This window comes from Grampus griseus (genome assembly GCF_964374135.1).
Source record: "Grampus griseus genome assembly, chromosome: 3".
Taxonomy (NCBI): Eukaryota; Metazoa; Chordata; class Mammalia; order Artiodactyla; family Delphinidae; genus Grampus; species Grampus griseus.
In genome coordinates this window covers 56,561,958-56,579,994 of record NC_139019.1, presented here as the reverse complement: position 1 = coordinate 56,579,994, position 18,037 = coordinate 56,561,958, and the positions used below count along the sequence as shown (strand labels likewise).

The window sequence follows — 18,037 nt, the reverse complement described above, 5'->3', positions numbered from 1 at the left end:
AATTAAGATCTTCAGAAGTCAGTCAGACAGTTTACATGTGGAATCTAAAAAAATGGAACAAATGAACCTACTTACAAAACAGAAATTGAGTTACAGATGTAGAAAACAAACATGGTTACCAAGGGGGAAAGGGTGGGGAGGGATAAATTGGGAGATTGAGACTGACATATATACACTACTATATATAAAGTGTATAAACTAATAAGAACCTACTGAATGGCACAGGGAACTCTACTCAATACTGTATAATGACCTGTATGGGAAAAGAATCTAAAGAAGAGGGGATATATGTATATGTATAACTGAATTACTTTGCTGTACAGCAGAAACTAACAACATTGTAAGTCAACTATACTCCAATAAAAAAAAAACAGAAAGAAATAAAATTAAGATCTTTAGAAAATAAATGAAAACTGTTTCATTTAAGATAAAATAATTATCTTAGAATCGTCCACAGATTCTTCTTAATATATTTTTCTGCCTAAGGAAGCTAATGTAATAACTAAGATAGGGTGGGAAAAAATGCTTACAAATTATAACTTGACACTAATGGTATAGCTCTGTGTGTCTATTTAGTCTATGAGATGGATACCATCCATGATCATACACTTATAACTGGTAGACACAGGAGTCTAATGAACTGCCTTAAAAGTATACACTATTTCTACTACACTAAACTGATTCTTAGAAAAATAAATTCATTTATTATAAAACAAATTTTTCCTAAATCATTTTCCTGTGGTAGGGTTGGGGACATAGAAAGCAAAATCTTTGTCTTAAGTCATATAATATTTCAATTTTAGAAAAAATGTCACAGGCCACTAATCCATATTATTTACAGTTAATAAAATACATAGTCTTCATTTAACTCTTCATTATATACTCTTACAGGAGTAATACGCATATTCTAGAAGGAAGAAACTCCAGAAATTAAATCAATAAGCAAACATTTATTCAGCACTTGTAATAAGCTGGATTTTATAGCTGGAAACTACAAATACAATAAAAGCCTGGAAGGAGAGAGATGAACTAGGAAATTCCTAAGATTTTTTATGTTATTCAATTCAACAATTCAATATGTGGCTAAGGTATTTTGATAAACTTGATTCCAAAGCATTTGAGATGTATGGGAGTTTGTATTTCCCAATAAATAATAATTCCCAAATGATAATTTTAACTGAAATCACAATTTTGTCCTGGTTGCTGACAGGACAACTCTACTAGAATCTCACCGGTGAATGTGTAGATTCTGTTTTACAAATAAAAATACCTGCCGTGCACCTTATCAGCAAGTAACAACACCAACACAAAAGCCCCTAGCCCACTGGGATGTAAGGTTAAAATAAAGCTAGGCTTTTTATTAGAGCCTTTTCCTTTTTATGCTTCAACTTTTTATTTCTCTACTGGCTCTTAACCTTCCCCATCAAATTCCTACATTAAGTCTTAAACTACTATACCACTCTCTTGATTCTGAGCTTACTACCTGTGCTAAAACAAGACTCCAGAAAAACCTCCTACCTTTACAGTTTCTCCACCGTTTCATCCTTGACTTACGGTGGGGTGGTGTCAGACCAAGGGAAGGATGACATGTGGGGAGGCGAAACAGACACTTCAACTCCCAGCCGCAGTGTAACCTCATGGGACAAACTGCCCAGGTCTTTAAGTCTTCTGTGCCACAATGAGCCAAAATAACATCAGGAAAAAAGGCGTGTCAGAGATCTGGGGCTCTTGTCTCAGTTCTTCTCTGCACAAAGAACTGGCTGGGCAATCCTGTACGAATCATTTACACTCATTTGGTTCATTTCCTCATTTATAAAGCAACTAAAGACCATGCTCCTTTTCAGCTTCTAGAAGCAAAACATTTAGTAAATAATGAGTCTGGTCATATTCTACATACAAAAGCCAGCCTTACTTCTTTTCTTTATACTTGCTACTGAAATTCTCCAAGTCTTCAGGGAAACTTGTGTTCAACTCAATTGTTCAAGTGTAGTTCTGGGACTACTAAATTACCTGAGTGAGAGCTTCATGTCATTTGATTCTTTCAGCAAATACTTGGGCTCCTGTGAAAGGGCACAGTACTGCACCAGGTTTAGGTCATTTCTTACCGAGGTTATTCAGTAGTAAGAACAATCTTTAGCTGAAAATGTTATGTACAAAAATTTTCATCACAACTTGGGTTTCTACCCAACAGAAGTCTTTACCCATTATCCCCTCAAAACTGTGTAACAGAAAACTGTGTAACAGAAAACTGTATAAAACATTATTGAACTAAAAATCCAATGGAGCATTCTAATTCCTGCTCTGGAGCATCTGTGGTTTCAATGATTCACTGTTTAACGCTCTTTTCCTAAATTAAGTCTCCTAATATTTTCTAATAAAGGTTTGACAAGCAGCATTTTTTTTTTTTCCTGGTACGCAGGCCTCTCACTGTTGTGGCCTCTCCCGTTGCGGAGCACAGGCTCCAGACGCACAGGGTCAGCGGCCATGGCTCACGGGCCCAGCCGCTCCGCGGCATGTGGGATCTTCCCGGACCGGGGCATGAACCCGTGTCCCCTGCATCGGCAGGCGGACTCTCAACCACTACACCACCAGGGAAGCCCAGACAAACAGCATTTTATGAGCTGAAACATATATCAGGACTCTTCAGTCCATGTCCATATATACTGTCAACTAAACTTTACCACAAAAGAATTAACCCAAGTACTTCATTTTACCTTTCTAAACAATCAGCAGCAGTAACTCTGAAAACATATCATTTATACTGAAGTCTGGTAAAATTTACATATGAAGTGTAAATATCTTCACTCTCCTTGTGCTTTCCTTCTGCCCTGATGCTCATCAAGGTGACATACTACACTCTGATCCACCATTACAAAGAGTTATAATCCAGATCTAGAAGTTTAAAATCATCCTTTTAATATAAGAATCAGTGCCTCTGATCTATATATTTGACTTGTCTGCCCACTTCAAACATGGAATTTCAGATTTTTCCAAGCACTACATGGGAGGCACTGTTGTATAGAGCTTAAGAGTACAAACCCTGGAGTTCCTTGGCTTGACTTTGAGTTCTTGCTCTGCCACTTATTAGTCATGGAAAGAATCATTAACCTTTGATCTATAAAATGATATAATTAACAGTACTTCTATCTCACGGGGCTGTTATGAGGAGAAAATGGCAAAGTTCCATTAAAAAAAAAACTCTTTGTCTAAAAAGATGACAACTAAAAGCAGTATAAAACCCTAGACTGGATCCTGTACTGGAGGAAAAATGTTATAAAGGATGTTACTGGGACAAGTGACAAAATTGTAATACAGATTGTAAAAAACTAAATTTCCTGAATTCGATAACTATATGTGCTTTCAGAAGAGAATATCCTGGCTCTTAAGATATACAGACTCAGGTTAAGGAGTAGAGGGGCAAGATGTAGGCAACCTACTCTCAAATGATCAAAAAAATAATTACTTGTGTATGGGGTGGGTGGGAAGAATGTGGCAAAACGTTAAAAATTGGTGGATCCAGGTAAGGGGTATATGGGAGTTCTCCCAATTATTCTCACAACTTTTCTCTAACTTTCAAATTATTTAAAAATATCTTTAAAAACCAGCTTTGACTCCATTTACCCTCCACTACTGCTCAATTTCTCAATTTCCCTTCCATTCACAGAAACATCTTGAAAGCTATGTACAGTCACCATGTCCCCCTCTTCACTCCACTCCTCAGAGACTGAGATTTCCTTGTTGCCAAACCAAATGATTTCTTCTTGGCCTCATCTTAATTTCTCCACAGTGCTGAAAATGGGCAACAATTCCTTCACCTGTTAGCCTGTGGCATCACATCTCCCTTGGTTTTCCTTTTACTTCACTGGCTGCTCTTCGTCGGTCTCCTTTGCTGGCTCTCCCACCCTTAAATATCCCAGGCACCTTTCTCCTATCTACATAATCTCATCCAGTTTGTGCCACTGAATAGCTCTCTGAATTTCAGACTCAAGTAACCAACACCTTATAAGACATATCCACTTGTTTGTTAAATGGGTATCTCAAACTTTGCTGACTAAAACAGAACTCTTGCCCATCCCAAATCTGCTCCTCCTCCAGTTGCCTATTATCACTAAATGCAGTTATTACGGTTCATCCAGTTGTTCAGGCCAAAATACCAAGGACTCATCCTTGATTTCTCTTATATTCCACATTTAAACCATCAGTCAGTACTGTCAAAATATGCCCTTAAAATATACCTTCAAAATATACTCTGAATCTGACCATTTCTCACCCTCTCCACTGTCTACCCCAGTCCAGATACCATTTTCTACAAAAGCATGGTCTACTACATTTGGTTTCCCAGCCTTCTCTTTTGTTCACTTACAGCCCCATTCTGAGACAAAGCAGCAAAAATGATCAAGTTAGAATTGGAATTAAATCATGTCTTCTCTCCATCAAAACCATCCAATGGTTTCTCATCACACTTAAAAATAAAACCTCATATTCTTACCATGGCCTACAAAATTGTTCCTAATGTGGGGTCCTCCCTACTAGCAGACTCTGCCCCCCCTTTTCCACTATGTTCCACGCTAGTTTTCTTGCAGTTCCCTGATGTTGTTATGCTTTTTCCTACTTAAGAGTCTCACTTTTGCTTGTTCTTTCTTCAAATATTCATATTGCTCACTCCTTCTCATTCGGATTGCTGGCCAAATATGACCTTTAAGAAAGGCAATGTTCTCTTCCCTCTCTCTCCACCCCATTACTCTCTATTTCTTCTCATTGCTTTAGTCAGTACCTATTTTTCCCCCTTTCTCTTCATTAAAAGTATCTTTAAATGAAAAATTGATGTTACTGCTTCTCATCGTATAAAAAAAGTAACCAATACAGATGAAATTCAAGTTCTCTTCAAGTACCTCTCCTAATCCTGGTCTCCTCCCCAAAGGTACTCTAATATTCATTTGATGTGTATCCTTACAGAGCTGTTTTTTGCTCATTTAAATCGTATGTTTCTGTCGAAATAAAAAGAATTTTATTTCTGTTCTATAAAAACTCATCCAAAATATGCCTTAGCTTTCCTACTCATTGTATATATAGCTCTATTTCATTATAATTTTATACCAGTACAAGCAATTCATTCATTCAACAAATATTTACTGAGTGCCTATATTCTAGGCACTGTTCTAGTTATTGCAAATAGAGCAATAAATAAAACAAAGATCTTTGGCGTCCTGGAGCTTATTCATGTGGGAGGAGAAAGACAATAAACAGAATATTTAGTGCTAACTTCCCTGCAAAGGCCCAGAAGGTAAATATTCTGGATTTTGCAGACCACCTTCAGGCCAAACAGTAAGAATAGTCTGTTGTATGTTCTCTGTTTTTGTTTTACAACCCTTAAAAAAATGTAAAAACCATTTTTAGCTCATAAGCTGTACAAAAACAGGCCACAGAGCAATGGAGCTCTAGCTTGCTGTTTCCTGCTATAGTGTGTTAGGTGGTGTGTGCTATGCACAAAGTAAAAAAGAATCCAGGATAAGGGGGATGGGGGGTTAGGATGCAGTATTAAACAGAGTGTTTAGAGAATGTGAGATCTGAGCAAAGACCTGGAGGTAAGGCCAGTGAGCAAGGAGGAAAAGTGGTAGTAGGAAATGAGGTCAGGGAAGTAAGGAGAAAGGGGCGTGGGCTGGGCAGACTATGTAGAGCCTTGCAGTCTACTGTAAGGACTAGATTTTCTCTGAGTGAAAGGGGGAACCATTGCAGGGCTTTGAATAGAGGAGTGACAGAGACTATCTTAATTTGTGAAAGGTTTGCTCTGGCTACTATGCTGAGGGAAGACTACTGGGAGGAGGGTAGGGTAGAATAGGGAGACCAGGTAGTAACCTATTTAAGTAATCCCGAGATACGATGGTTGTGGCTTGGACCAGGGTGGTGGCAGTGGAAAAGGTGAAGCACGGTAAGATTCTGGATATATTTTGATGATACAGAAAAAAACTGGTCACCCTGAAGGAATGGATCTAAAGTGTCAAAGAAAAAGCAAAGTCAAGAACAACTCCAATATTTCAGCCTGAGGTACTGCGAGGATGGAGTTGCCATTGACAAACCAAAATAGGGAAGTCTATGGGTAGAGTAGGTACTGGGGAGGAAGTTTAGGAGGTAAGTTTTGGACAAGCTGAGTTTGAGGCCTATTATTAGACATTTAGGTAGAGATGTTGAATAGGCAGTTGAACATGTAAGGAATTAGGGAGAGAGGCTAAAGATCTAAATTTGGGCATTGCTAGCATTTAGATGGTAATTAAAGCCATGAGACTGAATGAGATTACCAATGGACTGAGTATTTATGAAAAACAAAAAACAAGGATCGAGCTCTGGGGCTCTCCAACACTAAGAGGCCTGTGAGAAGAAAAGCAAAGGAGAATTACAAGGAAGCAGGCACTGAGGTAGGAGATAACCAAGGGTCTAAGTATCCTGCAAAGCAAAGAAGAAAGTGTCTCAAGAATAAGAGAAATAGCTCTGTCAAATGTTGCTGATAGGTCAAGTAAGATGAACAAAATCAAGGACATCTGGCATTTGGCAACATGGAAGTTACTGGAGAAATTAAGGAGCTGTTTCAGCAGGAATGGTGCACTGGCCTGATTGGAGTGGGTTTAACAGAGTATGGGAGGAGAAACCTTGGCAATAGCAAATTTAGACAACTCTTTCGGGGAATAATGGGGCAAAAGGAAACCAAAAATATGGGGAAACAGGTGGTGAAGAGTGGATCAATTTTTTTAAGATGGCAGAAATAATAGCTTGTCTGTTTGCTGACAGAAATAATCCAGTAAAGAAAAAAATTGATGTGGAAGGACAGAAGCTGAAGCACTTCCTTGAGCAGATGATAGAGGAGAAAGGATGGATCTAGTACAAAAGCACACAGAAGAACATAAAACAGTTCATCTAAGATGAAAACCAGGAAGATAGCAAGTACTGACACAGATGATGGTAGTTCATGGGGTGGTGGGAGTGTGTGGAAGTTTTCTGATTGCTTCAATTTTCTTAAAATAGGAAGCAAGGTCATGAACTGAAAATGAAGATGGGAAAAGTTATATTGGAGGTTTGAAGAAGATATGAAACAGTTATTGAGGGAAGTAGGAAAGTGAACAGACTAGGAAAATACAGTATAATCAACAGGCAGCATTAACAAGTAATGTGAGGTATGTGGTCATATGTGGTTGTGTGTTTCCTTCCAGCCATACTAAGTTATATAGGGGCAGGCACAAAGAAAGCAGAGAGTTGGTTTTAACCAGGGTATGGTTCTACTAAACAAGCAAAGAACAAGGGAGCTATCCAAAGGAGTGATTAACCATGGAATTTAAACTGAGTAAGAAAGGGAAGTAAAAACATCAAGAGGGTGAATAGCAGGGACACAGTAATAGGATCAATGGACTGGCGATTCCACTGGGGTAAGAAGAAGGTTGGGGCTGAGATACTAACTAGAAGGAGTGAACTACTAAAAAAGGAAGTATGGTCAAGGAGTAGAAAACATGAAATGGTAACCATAGAGGGCCTGTAGTTATTGACAATGCAAGAGGCTATCACTTTGGGAGTGAATGACTGAGATAAGATAGAGCAGATGGGAAGAACACTGGAGGGAAGATCAGGTATACTCATTTTAATCTCAATATAAAGACTGAGATGGTATTAGAGAGAGAGGCAATGAGCCTGGAGCTAAAATAATTAAGAAATGAGGAGGAATGACCTGAACAGTTAGCAGTTGACAGCAATCATGAAGGGTAGTAGTCACATAATCTGATGACACAATCCAAAACAGGATTTTCAGGGAGCAGGGAGGGAGAACAGTAGCTAGGTTGAGACTGGATTTTGTGGATGACGGACTGTAAATTCCAGTGGGCACAGTAGAAGAATATGAAGAGTTGTTAAGCGGTTTCAAAAAAAGGAGACAAATATAGACCTTGTAATGATTTAGAATGCAGGAGATAAAAGGTGACCTGGGCTTCCCTGGTGGTGCAGTGGTTAAGAATCCACCTGCCAATGCAGGGGACACGGGTTCGAGCCCTGGTCCGGGAAGATCCCACATGCTGCAGAGCAACTAGGCCCATGTGCCACAACTACTGAGCCTGCGCTCTAAAGCCTACGAGCCACAACTACTGAAGCCCGCGCGCCTAGAGCCCGTGCTCTGCAACAAGAGAAGCCACCGCAATGAGAAGCCTGCGCACCACAACAAGAGTAGCCCCCGCTCGCCACAACCAAAGAAAGCCCGCGTGCAGCGACAAAGACCCGATGCAACCAAAAATAAATAAATTAAATAAATGAATTTAAAAAAAAAAAAGGTGACCTGGAAGTCTGGAGGTTCTGTGGCAACTGACAAAGGTATTTTTGAATATACATGATTCCTGATATACCCCTATGTTTCTCTAAGAAATGGAAATTGCTTAGGTCGAAAATGTTTTTACTTTAAAATTAAAATGGCTATACTGATTTATTCAATGTTTGAGTTTCCCTACAATCTTATCGATACATACTAGTAAAACTTTATCACTTTTGCCAATATGATGGGTAAAAAAAAATTTCACTGTTTTATTTTGCATTTCCCTATTGGTGGGGTAGAGCATTATTTCATGATTATTGGCTAGCTGTACTTCCTCTTCTATGAATTTGCCCACTTAAAAAATTGGATTCTCTTCTTAGTTTATAGCACCTAAAAATAACCTATTTTTCTATTTCTCTGCTCTTAATGAATCACACAAATCAACGCTGCATATTTCTCATTTCAAATCTTTCAATGGCTCATGCTAGGGCAACACAAGGCTTGGTAGGTACCTCTTCCTGAAATCCTTCTAGTATATACTTTAAGAGATTCTCTACTTAAAGCCCACCAATCAAATCTGGCCACACCTATTAGTTTCCATATTGTCTATGGCTGCGTTTGCACTACAATGGCTGAGTTGGCCTACAAAGCAGAAAATATTTACTGGGTGTCTCCTCAGATTCATATCATAAGAGCTTTATCTACACTTCATTGCACCTTTTTGTTTACATCTCTCTCTCTCTACAGTAGTATCTAAATCTCTTGAGGACAAGGGACAATGTCAGCACTAAAAATGCTTACTGAATGAATAAAGGGCACAAGTCCTTCATAATTTGGCATGTTTCTCATCACTTTCCTATGCTCTAGCTAAAATAAACTATATTTTTACCTCATTAAGTATTTTTCAACAACATTTCTAATGGCAGCATAATGATCAATGTTTTATATTCATTTACTTACAATTTTGATGGATACCACCTATTCCTAATCACTTACTTGTATCTATTTTGTACACTCACAATCTGCTGAAGTATTTCTCTCCCCTAATTCCTTCCCTAGTGAAGACAAGAGCAATGGAATCTTGGCCTTTCTGGGATCAACCTTTTCATCTATGGTGGTTACTTTGGCACCTGACGTTTCAGGGACTTCACTGATAATTATTTCACTAATGGCTTCAGAGTGCTTCAAAGTCAGTTATGAAACACGACTCAAAAATTTTTTTTTTGCTTTAGTTTTCAGTATAAAATTAATCTCACACACCTTGTTGGTAGTCTTATTCTCCTTAACTTGTACATCTCAATTATTTATTTATTTATTTATTATTAAGATTTTAGTTTTACTTTGCCAGGGGTTTCACTAAACATATTTTTCAATATAGCTATTTACTGGGCCTTTCTCACTTCTCTTATACCCTAAATTTTTTTTTTTTTTTTTTACAGGCTCTGGACGCGCAGGCTCAGCACCCATGGCTCACGGGTCCAGCCGCTCCGCGGCATGTGGGATCTTCCTGGACCGGGGCACAAACCCGCGTCCCCTGCATCGGCAGGCGGACTCTCAACCACTGCGCCACCAGGGAAGCCCTCCCCTAAATTTGATGGATTTGTTTTTTTCTCCTCTATCTGTGTTGAGGTCTTTACAAAGAGTGTTTCACCCACAAATGCTTGCTGCAATCATTTTAGAAACCAGCTTTATATATTCATTACATTCATTACATACATACATACATATTACATCTCATCCAGGTAAGGAGTTTTTCTTTCCTTTTTAAAATATACTTGGATAGTTAAGCCTTACCTGTTTTAACTTTGTAATTTACTCATTCGTTACTTCCAGCTCAGTTTCACTATCTCAATAATGTGATCTACAATCTACAGTTAACAGATCACTGTTATAGTGAATTATAAGATTCCTTTAAAGATTTTGTATTCATTCAATGTATACATATTTATTATAAGATTCTGAATATGTGTATCACATAAAACTTACAAAGTTTTGGGTTTTGTAATGAGGCAGATCTAGATTCAGATCCAGCCTTGAACACTCTTGAGTCCTTGGGCAAAGTACTTACTTACCGATACTTCAGTTCTCCCACCCAGTAAAATGGAAGTAACTCTCATGTGTAAAGCAACATAGGGCTAGGATAATGAGCATAATGTACATAAAAGTAACAATGTATGCTAAATGCCTACAAATGATGCCCAGTATGTTATACAGAAAAAAATGTTAACTCACTCTCTCTTCCCTCCTAACTCAAGCAAAAGGGCAATAAATGCTGTGCTCCTCAACTTAAGTCCCTTATTAAATTCCCTTAAGTAAAAGCAGTTTGGCGATATGAACCACGAGCTCTGGATGTTCATATACTCTGACTCAACACTTTCACTTTGGGAAATCTATTTTAATGAAATAATCTAAAACACAGAAACTGTTTTATGTATAAGAATGTTCACTGTAGTGTTTCTTACAACTGCAAAAAGAAACTTGCTAACTGTCCAACAGTAAAACGTTTACTTATGAGAAATTCACAAAAACATTGTGGTCATTTGAAAAGATGCTGATGAAATAATTTACTAGCAAGAGAAAGCTTATGGTGCTAGGTGAAAATAGCAGAATGCAAAATTGTTAATATTAAAGTCTCAACTGTGTAAAGATCAAATAAACTGAGAAAAAATATTGGAAGGAAAGGTATCAAAGGGTTTACAGTAGTTACCTCATGGTCCTGATATTAGTGATTATTATTTTATGGTGTTTTCTATAATACCAATGATCATGACGATGATAATAATAGCAGTTATTATGTATGAAGTGTTTACTACATGCCAGGCCAAGTTCTAAGAGCTTAGTATTAACTCATTTAATCCTCATAAGATTAATTCCTTAAAAGATGAGATAACTGAGGCACAGTGAGATGAAGTAATTTGTTCAAGGTTACACAGTTAATTATGGAAGGTGCCAAGACTTGAATCCAAGTAGTCTGGCTCCAGAGTTCCTGCTTCTGCTATACTACACTGAAAAGACTTGCTTTGTTTAAAAATTTTAACCATTAAAAAGGCACATGCCAATTCAAACCTTGTGGCCTTTCAGATATGAGATTTCTTTCAGCTTTCCTTCAGTTCTGAATTCAAATATTTGCTTTGCCATCAGGTGCCATTTTGGAATAAGATGTAGCCACCATTCCTGTATAGGTTCTATCAACTCCAGAAAATTCTAAGACAAATCTCCACCCCTATATCCTGTTCCATTATCTCATTTAACCACTGAGACTCTGGAACTCTTAACATTCTTACGTATTACACCTACTGACAGTACTTCAAAGAATTCTTCTAGTAAGGAGGTCTTAGAGCCAGCAAGGGTGGCTTCTAGAAACTCTTTCCCACACTAACACCCATCCATGTAACTACAATTACAGTTTGTAGTTGTAATTGTAGTGGTAAATCTACAGTTACCACTTTTGCAAACATTCGTCTTCCATTGTAAAGTTCTCACCCTCTGCCACCCAGGAGACCCCTCTTACCTGCCAACACTCACCAGATAGCTACCATAGCACGGGCTGAATGGAACCAACTAAGAAAGATTTTCAACACCTGGGGAATTTAACTGTCTCTCATCCTCCTTTCTGAAGGTGGCATTATTCTCCACTGTTTTTAAAAACTTCATCAGTTAATCAATCACCTTGACTTCCTCAGCTTTCTCACCCTTTTGCTGGTAAACCAAATTGTTTTTTTAGGAACAAGGTCTTTTTGGCACCAATACATATTCAAATATCAATTCCAGGAAAAAATATTCATAATTTACACCCTGGGCAATAAAAATAACTTCCACTTACTGCTGTGTTCTTCTCTGCAGTTTACATTTGCTAAATTTATTTCATTACGTATGTCACTTGGTTTGGCTTCCTTTATAACCAAATTCCTTTTCTTAAAAACAGTATCTGCAGAATCCAACATGGTTGACTGCAAGCAATTCTTCTAAACATAGTACGTTTATATTTCAATGCAGTTCATTTACAGTATTTAGAAAAACAGACTCATGAGATGGCTTTAACATTATATAAAGAAGAAAAACTAGTCATAAAAACAATGAATACAATAACAAGTGTTGATAATGGAAAGATTTACAACCAGAATCATACATATTTTTACCAAAAGCTTATCCTGCTCACAATATGTAATGATAATAAGCTCGATTACCTTAAAATATTTTTATAGATATTTCAGTGGGAGGAATTTAGTAATTCCCTGAATATCTAGGATGAAGATGTAACTACATCAAGGCTCATCTGGTGGGGGCCCCTTTTAGGAAAAAGAAAATGGAGCACTAATAGTTCATTAGGCTCCCATTAAATTAGGTGAAGTAAAAACCGTACTGCCAAACTTACACATTTATGCGTTGCATATGCTGAGGAGTAAAGAAGAAATCTGCACCTTCAAGCTAATATTTCTCTTTTGCAGTTGCAAGTTTTCAACTTGGCGGAGTCACTCTCTAAGAAGAATGGGGTGCAGGAGGGAGTGAAAGTGGAAAACAGAATCATTTTCAAAAGACGGAATCCTCCCCTGCTTCATTAGGCATAACTTATTTACCATTCTAATATGAAAATTTAATAAAACAGAGAAACTTAAAATCCAAAAGTAACTTGTTATCCTAATAATGAGCATGTCAGGACAGCCATTTTACAACCTTACAGTTTCAAATACCTATTCCACGATACAATTTGTATTTTAAAAACATCTTTCCTTTAGATTAAAAAAAAAAGAAAAGCACCATTTATGCACTCATCATTGAAGTCATGAGCTTCAACGCAGGATCGTTACTGAGCTTCTCAATACAACTGTCAAAATCAATTTGTGGATAGTCTCCAACTTTAAATTTCTACATTTTTATCTGCTGAAGAACCGAACTGATTAGCGATTGTTAAGATAACGGACTTAAACTGTAAGCAATCCTTGCAAAATCCAGTTGATTTTTAAAATCAGGAAACAAATAACAGGCGATTGTTTTTGAAGGATGAAAGCCATGCCCAAAACAGGTTGACTGTGGCGTGGGTCCGCTTCTCAGCAGCAGTTCCCTGTGGCGCGTTCGCGTGAGAGAAGTACAAAAGGGCAAAAGCGCAAAAAACACAAACCCACGCAAAACCCGTACAGTTACAAACATTAAAATTATGTACACATGTCGTGAAACCATGAGTCCCCAAGTGTAAAGAACCGCCTGGAGAAAGCGATCAGCCAGCGGAGTGTGGTGGCGATGGTCTGTGTGGACCAGGGACACCCGGGCAGAGGGGGCCGGGCGGGGACAAAGACCGGGCATCCGGGGCAGCGCCCGACAGTGCCCAGAACCCTCGGGAAGCAGGTGTCCCACGGCAGCGACTGCGGTACCCAGGACCCTGAAACGCCGCGGTTTAATGGTCGGGGGCAAAGGCTCCCCGAGGAACACACCCTCTTCCCACCGCTCCTAACGGGCTTCAGGCCCTAACCTCGGACACCTGAAGAGCCGCCGCCAGCCCCCTGTCCGGATCCCCAGGGACGTCCGGGCGGGCAGCTGTTGGGCTTAGAACCGCGCCGCCGCCGCCGCCGGGCTCCAAACGGCAGGGCGGGCACCGAGAATGCGGCGGCGGGTCCGGCGCCTCTCCCCGCGGCCCGTCAGGCAGCTTCCGAACAGCTTGCCTCCGTTCCCGCCCTCCAGTCCGGGGCCGCGCACCCTCACGCCACCTACCCGGTCCCACACCATCCCAGAGGCCTCCGGCACTCGGGCCCTCTGCCGAAGCGGCGTTGCCTCCCCTCCGGGGCCTGAAATGGCTGCGGAACAAAGAAAATCTGGGCTCCAGCTAGCGCCGGTCTGATTGGGCGTGGGCGGGGCCTGCCGCTGGAACGTTAGGCGGCTGTCGCCTTGGCAACGGCGGCGGGGCTGGGAAAACCGTGGCCGGGGCTTGCGGGGCCTATGGATCTACGCCCGGCGGCGCGTGGCAGCGGTTTCTAAGCCCGCGCTGCAGCCTCGGGCTTCGGCGCGCCGCCGGGCTCCCGCTCGCGCCCCCTGCGGCCGGCGCGCGGGCCCGAGCCTCTGGCTCGCTGGAGGAACCCGCACGGACGCTGCTCCGCCCTGTGAGGCCTCGACCAAAATGGCCTGTAAGTGTGGCTGCCTCCGAGCGCGACGACCCTACCCCAGCCCAACTTCCATACCTCAGGACCACCTCCAAAGTGACAGCCCTTCCCTGGGAGCCTATTAAACACCGAACGTGTCGCATATTCCACAATAATACAGTTCCATCGCCGCTGGTAAAAAATAGAAATGGCTTCAGTGGATAGATTCGGTGGACGGTCCTCTGCTAATATTGCAGGATAGCTTTTGAGGTATGCTGTTTCTAACACATCAACTGCTTTGTAGGTGAAATTAAATGCCTTCTAAAATTAGGTTTTACGTCTCCAGGCGTGTATTCATATAAAACTAGGTTCTTGCTCTTAGAAATAACAAGTCCTCCTCTCCGTAACCGGCCATCACGAGAAATTAAAATGTCTTCTATTTTCCGAACAGAAAATAATTCAAAATGAGAGAGGTAGACTTTTTATATACTCAATTATAATAATGGTAGTGAATAGATAAAAGCAGTGCCCTTACCCCATAGTATTCTTCTATATAAATTTACTATATGTGAATATTTTAAATTTGCATCGCTAGATAATTATTTCCTAGGGTGATGATGCCGCTGATGATATTCTTCCTCACATGGTCAATGTGTCAAAAGGCCAACAGTTTTGACTATCCTACTTGCAAGTGCTGTATATATTATGTTTTGAAAATGTGTAGTGATTGTTGCCTTCCAGGCATATTCTAGATAAAATTAGAGTACCAATACTAGGAAGTGATTTTATACTGAGACATCTTACTTGTTAATAAACTTGTTAATAATTTTCGTTTGCAACAACAATCATTTTACGAAAGAACAAGTTTATTTAACTTAAATTTTGAGTAAAATTTAAAACGACCATTTCTCCAGGACATGGAAGCAACCTAAGTGTCCATAGACAGATGAATGGATAAAGAAGATGTGGCACATATATACAATGGAATATTGCTCAGCCATAAAAAGAAATGAAATTGAGTTATTTGTAATGAGGTGGATGGACCTAAAGTCTGTCATACAGCGTGAGGTAAGTCAGAAAGCGAAAAACAAATACCGTATGCTAACACATATATATATGGAATCTAAGAAAAAAAAAAAAAGTGAAGAACCTAGGGGTAAGACGGGAATAAAGACACAGACCTACTAGAGAATGTATTTGAGGACCCGGGGAGGGGGAAGGGTAAGCTGGGACGAAGTGAGAGAGTGGCATAGACATATACACACTACCAAATGTAAAATAGATAGCTAGTGGGAAGCAGCTACATAGCACAGGGAGATCACCTGGGTGCTTTGTGACCACCTAGAGCGGTGGGATAGGGAGGAGATATGGGGATATATGTATATGTATGGCTGATTCACTTTGTTATAAAGCAGAAACTAACACACCATTGTAAAGTGTGTCCAATAAACTCGTTAAAAAAAAGGACCATTTCTGTCATTAGGAAATTGAACATGGCAAGAAAAAAATTTTAAATAACTAAAATATTCGTAATTATGATTTTAACATTTTCTGATGGTAATTCGATAGCAGTTGAATACAGTAGTGTACAGCAAAAAGAGGCCCCCCAAATAGGAATAGATTACCAAGAAAAAAATCTTAATGTAAACCTTCCTAAATGGTAGTTCAGTGTATCTGCAGGGATATGTGTCCAAATAACAAACAGGGTTTATTTCTGCATTTGAAAATTTCCATCATGGAATAGGGAGCCTTGTTCTGTACAAATGAGAGTGTATGTGGTATCTATATTCTACTTTGCTAAAGAAGAATAACAGGAATACTTTTTAAATGTGTAGGAATAGCAAATAATGACCGATGTAAAGAACTATTGATTAAGTAATTAGTAAGGAATTCACCTGATTAATAGTTTGGAAATAATTGAAATGGATTGGAAAGAAGTGAAGTATTATTTAGTGTATGCGAGAGGATTTATTGGCCAAAATTTTTTGAAAGAAAAAATATTGATTACCAGTATTTTGAAATTAAGACTAGGCAAATTAAATATCCATTCTTTTATAAAATTTAAATGAAAGTGGATTAAAATTTTAATATAAAATAGTTATGCAATGAATAAAGAGATACTTATACATGTAGCCTTTTTATCTTTATCCTTTAGGTTAAATTAAAAATACATGTTTTAAACAGTAAATCTTCTTATCATTAGCAAGGATTTATTAACACAGCTTATTTTAGTTTATATTTCCTGTTATTTGTTTTCTCTTGGCACAGTTTGTGCATGAAGTAGCAGCTACCCAGTAGTGTTTTCTCTTTATACCCAAATACAGGCCTGCAATGCTTATGTGATAAAACTTTGAAGAATTGTCAGTACTTTTTAATGATATATACTGAAATTAAAAACAGTAAATAAACTTTGAGTTTAACTTCAGAACCTATTACAGATATCTTATATTTTAAATTTCTGTATTAAAATTTGTTTCTTAGGTAAAAAAATTGACCAAGATAAAAATCAAAGAATGGTAGAAATTACAAAATAGCATTAAGGGAGAAAACATACCTATAAGCTTTCACCTTGGAAGGAAAAGATGCTTACTCTGTAGGATGTAGCACTGTCAAAACAAGCATGAAGCTGGGAGGCAGAGGGCTTGTATGTACTTGCAAACACTTTCAGTTCAGTCCTTCTGAGCTTCACTTTCCTTGCTTTAAACAGGATTAAATATGAAAGTATATTAGGAGCGCATTAGCAGAGTGCCTGGCAGATAGTTAGAGGGCAATAAAAGACAGCATTACTAGGTATTAATATGTATAAAAGAGCAGATATTTGAGAAGGAGGAATGGTTATTGAAAAAATAATAGGACTGGAAATCCATAAGTTATTAAATAAATTAAGTTAAATAATAATTAAATATTAAATAATAAATTAAATAAAGTTATTAAATAAATATCTTTAATAGTAAATTATTAGTGAGTATATAGAAACTCAGTAAGAGAAGTGAAATAATCTATTAGATACAGGTAAGCTTCTAAAATAGAAAACTTCTAAGAAATGTTGTTTCCATGTTATGCTTCTGGAAAGTTGGGAATTCTCATTCATTCCTTTACCACTAGGCAGTTTAAGGAATTGCCTTCCATTGAAATATGTTCAGATTGGCAATAAGGAAAAAACATTTAAAAAGTAATTATTTAGAGGAATTTAATTCAAATATTGGAAGAGGACAGTTGTAGTCAATATTCAGAAATGTGTATATAATCTATAAGCATTTCTCATTTAAAGCAAACCCAAGATATAGTTTGAATGTACAGAAGAGATACACAAGGGAACTATTATTAACTGGGAGAGGATTAACTTCAAAGTTCCTTTAACTATTAATATCTCCTAGTGATTAAAATATGATTCTATTTATAGAAAGGTCTACTTAGACTTCTGCTTCTGGGAAGATGGAGTAGACCTACTTTTCCCTCTTCCTCTCACTAAGTACAATGAAAAACCTTGAATATTACACATAAAACAAACATAAGACTCTGAAAGATGGAGAGAAGACAGACCATCTAGGGCCCTGGAAACCCAAGGAACATGATGGGTAGTTCCCTGAATTTTCTTTTTGCCTCATATGTTCCAGACTTGAAACTGAAGAAGCTGGCTACCTGGAAGTGCCAATGGTACAGACAAAAAAAGGCCCAACAAAGT

At 38.6% G+C, this 18,037-nt stretch overlaps 1 protein-coding gene across 1 annotated transcript in view; it reads right to left on the bottom strand.

Moving 5' to 3' along the window:
* Window positions 1-14,051, bottom strand: part of LOC309819559 (transportin-1-like) — a gene marked incomplete at its 3' end in the record, with an annotated part of 46,284 nt that extends 32,233 nt beyond the window's left edge. Inside the window, exon 1 of the mRNA XM_082649834.1 lies at window positions 13,988-14,051. Within this exon, the coding sequence (XP_082505960.1) occupies window positions 13,988-14,002 (15 nt within the window). The 5' untranslated portion in view covers window positions 14,003-14,051. The remainder of the gene's footprint in view (window positions 1-13,987) is intronic.
* Between the last annotated feature and the right edge of the window lie 3,986 nt (window positions 14,052-18,037).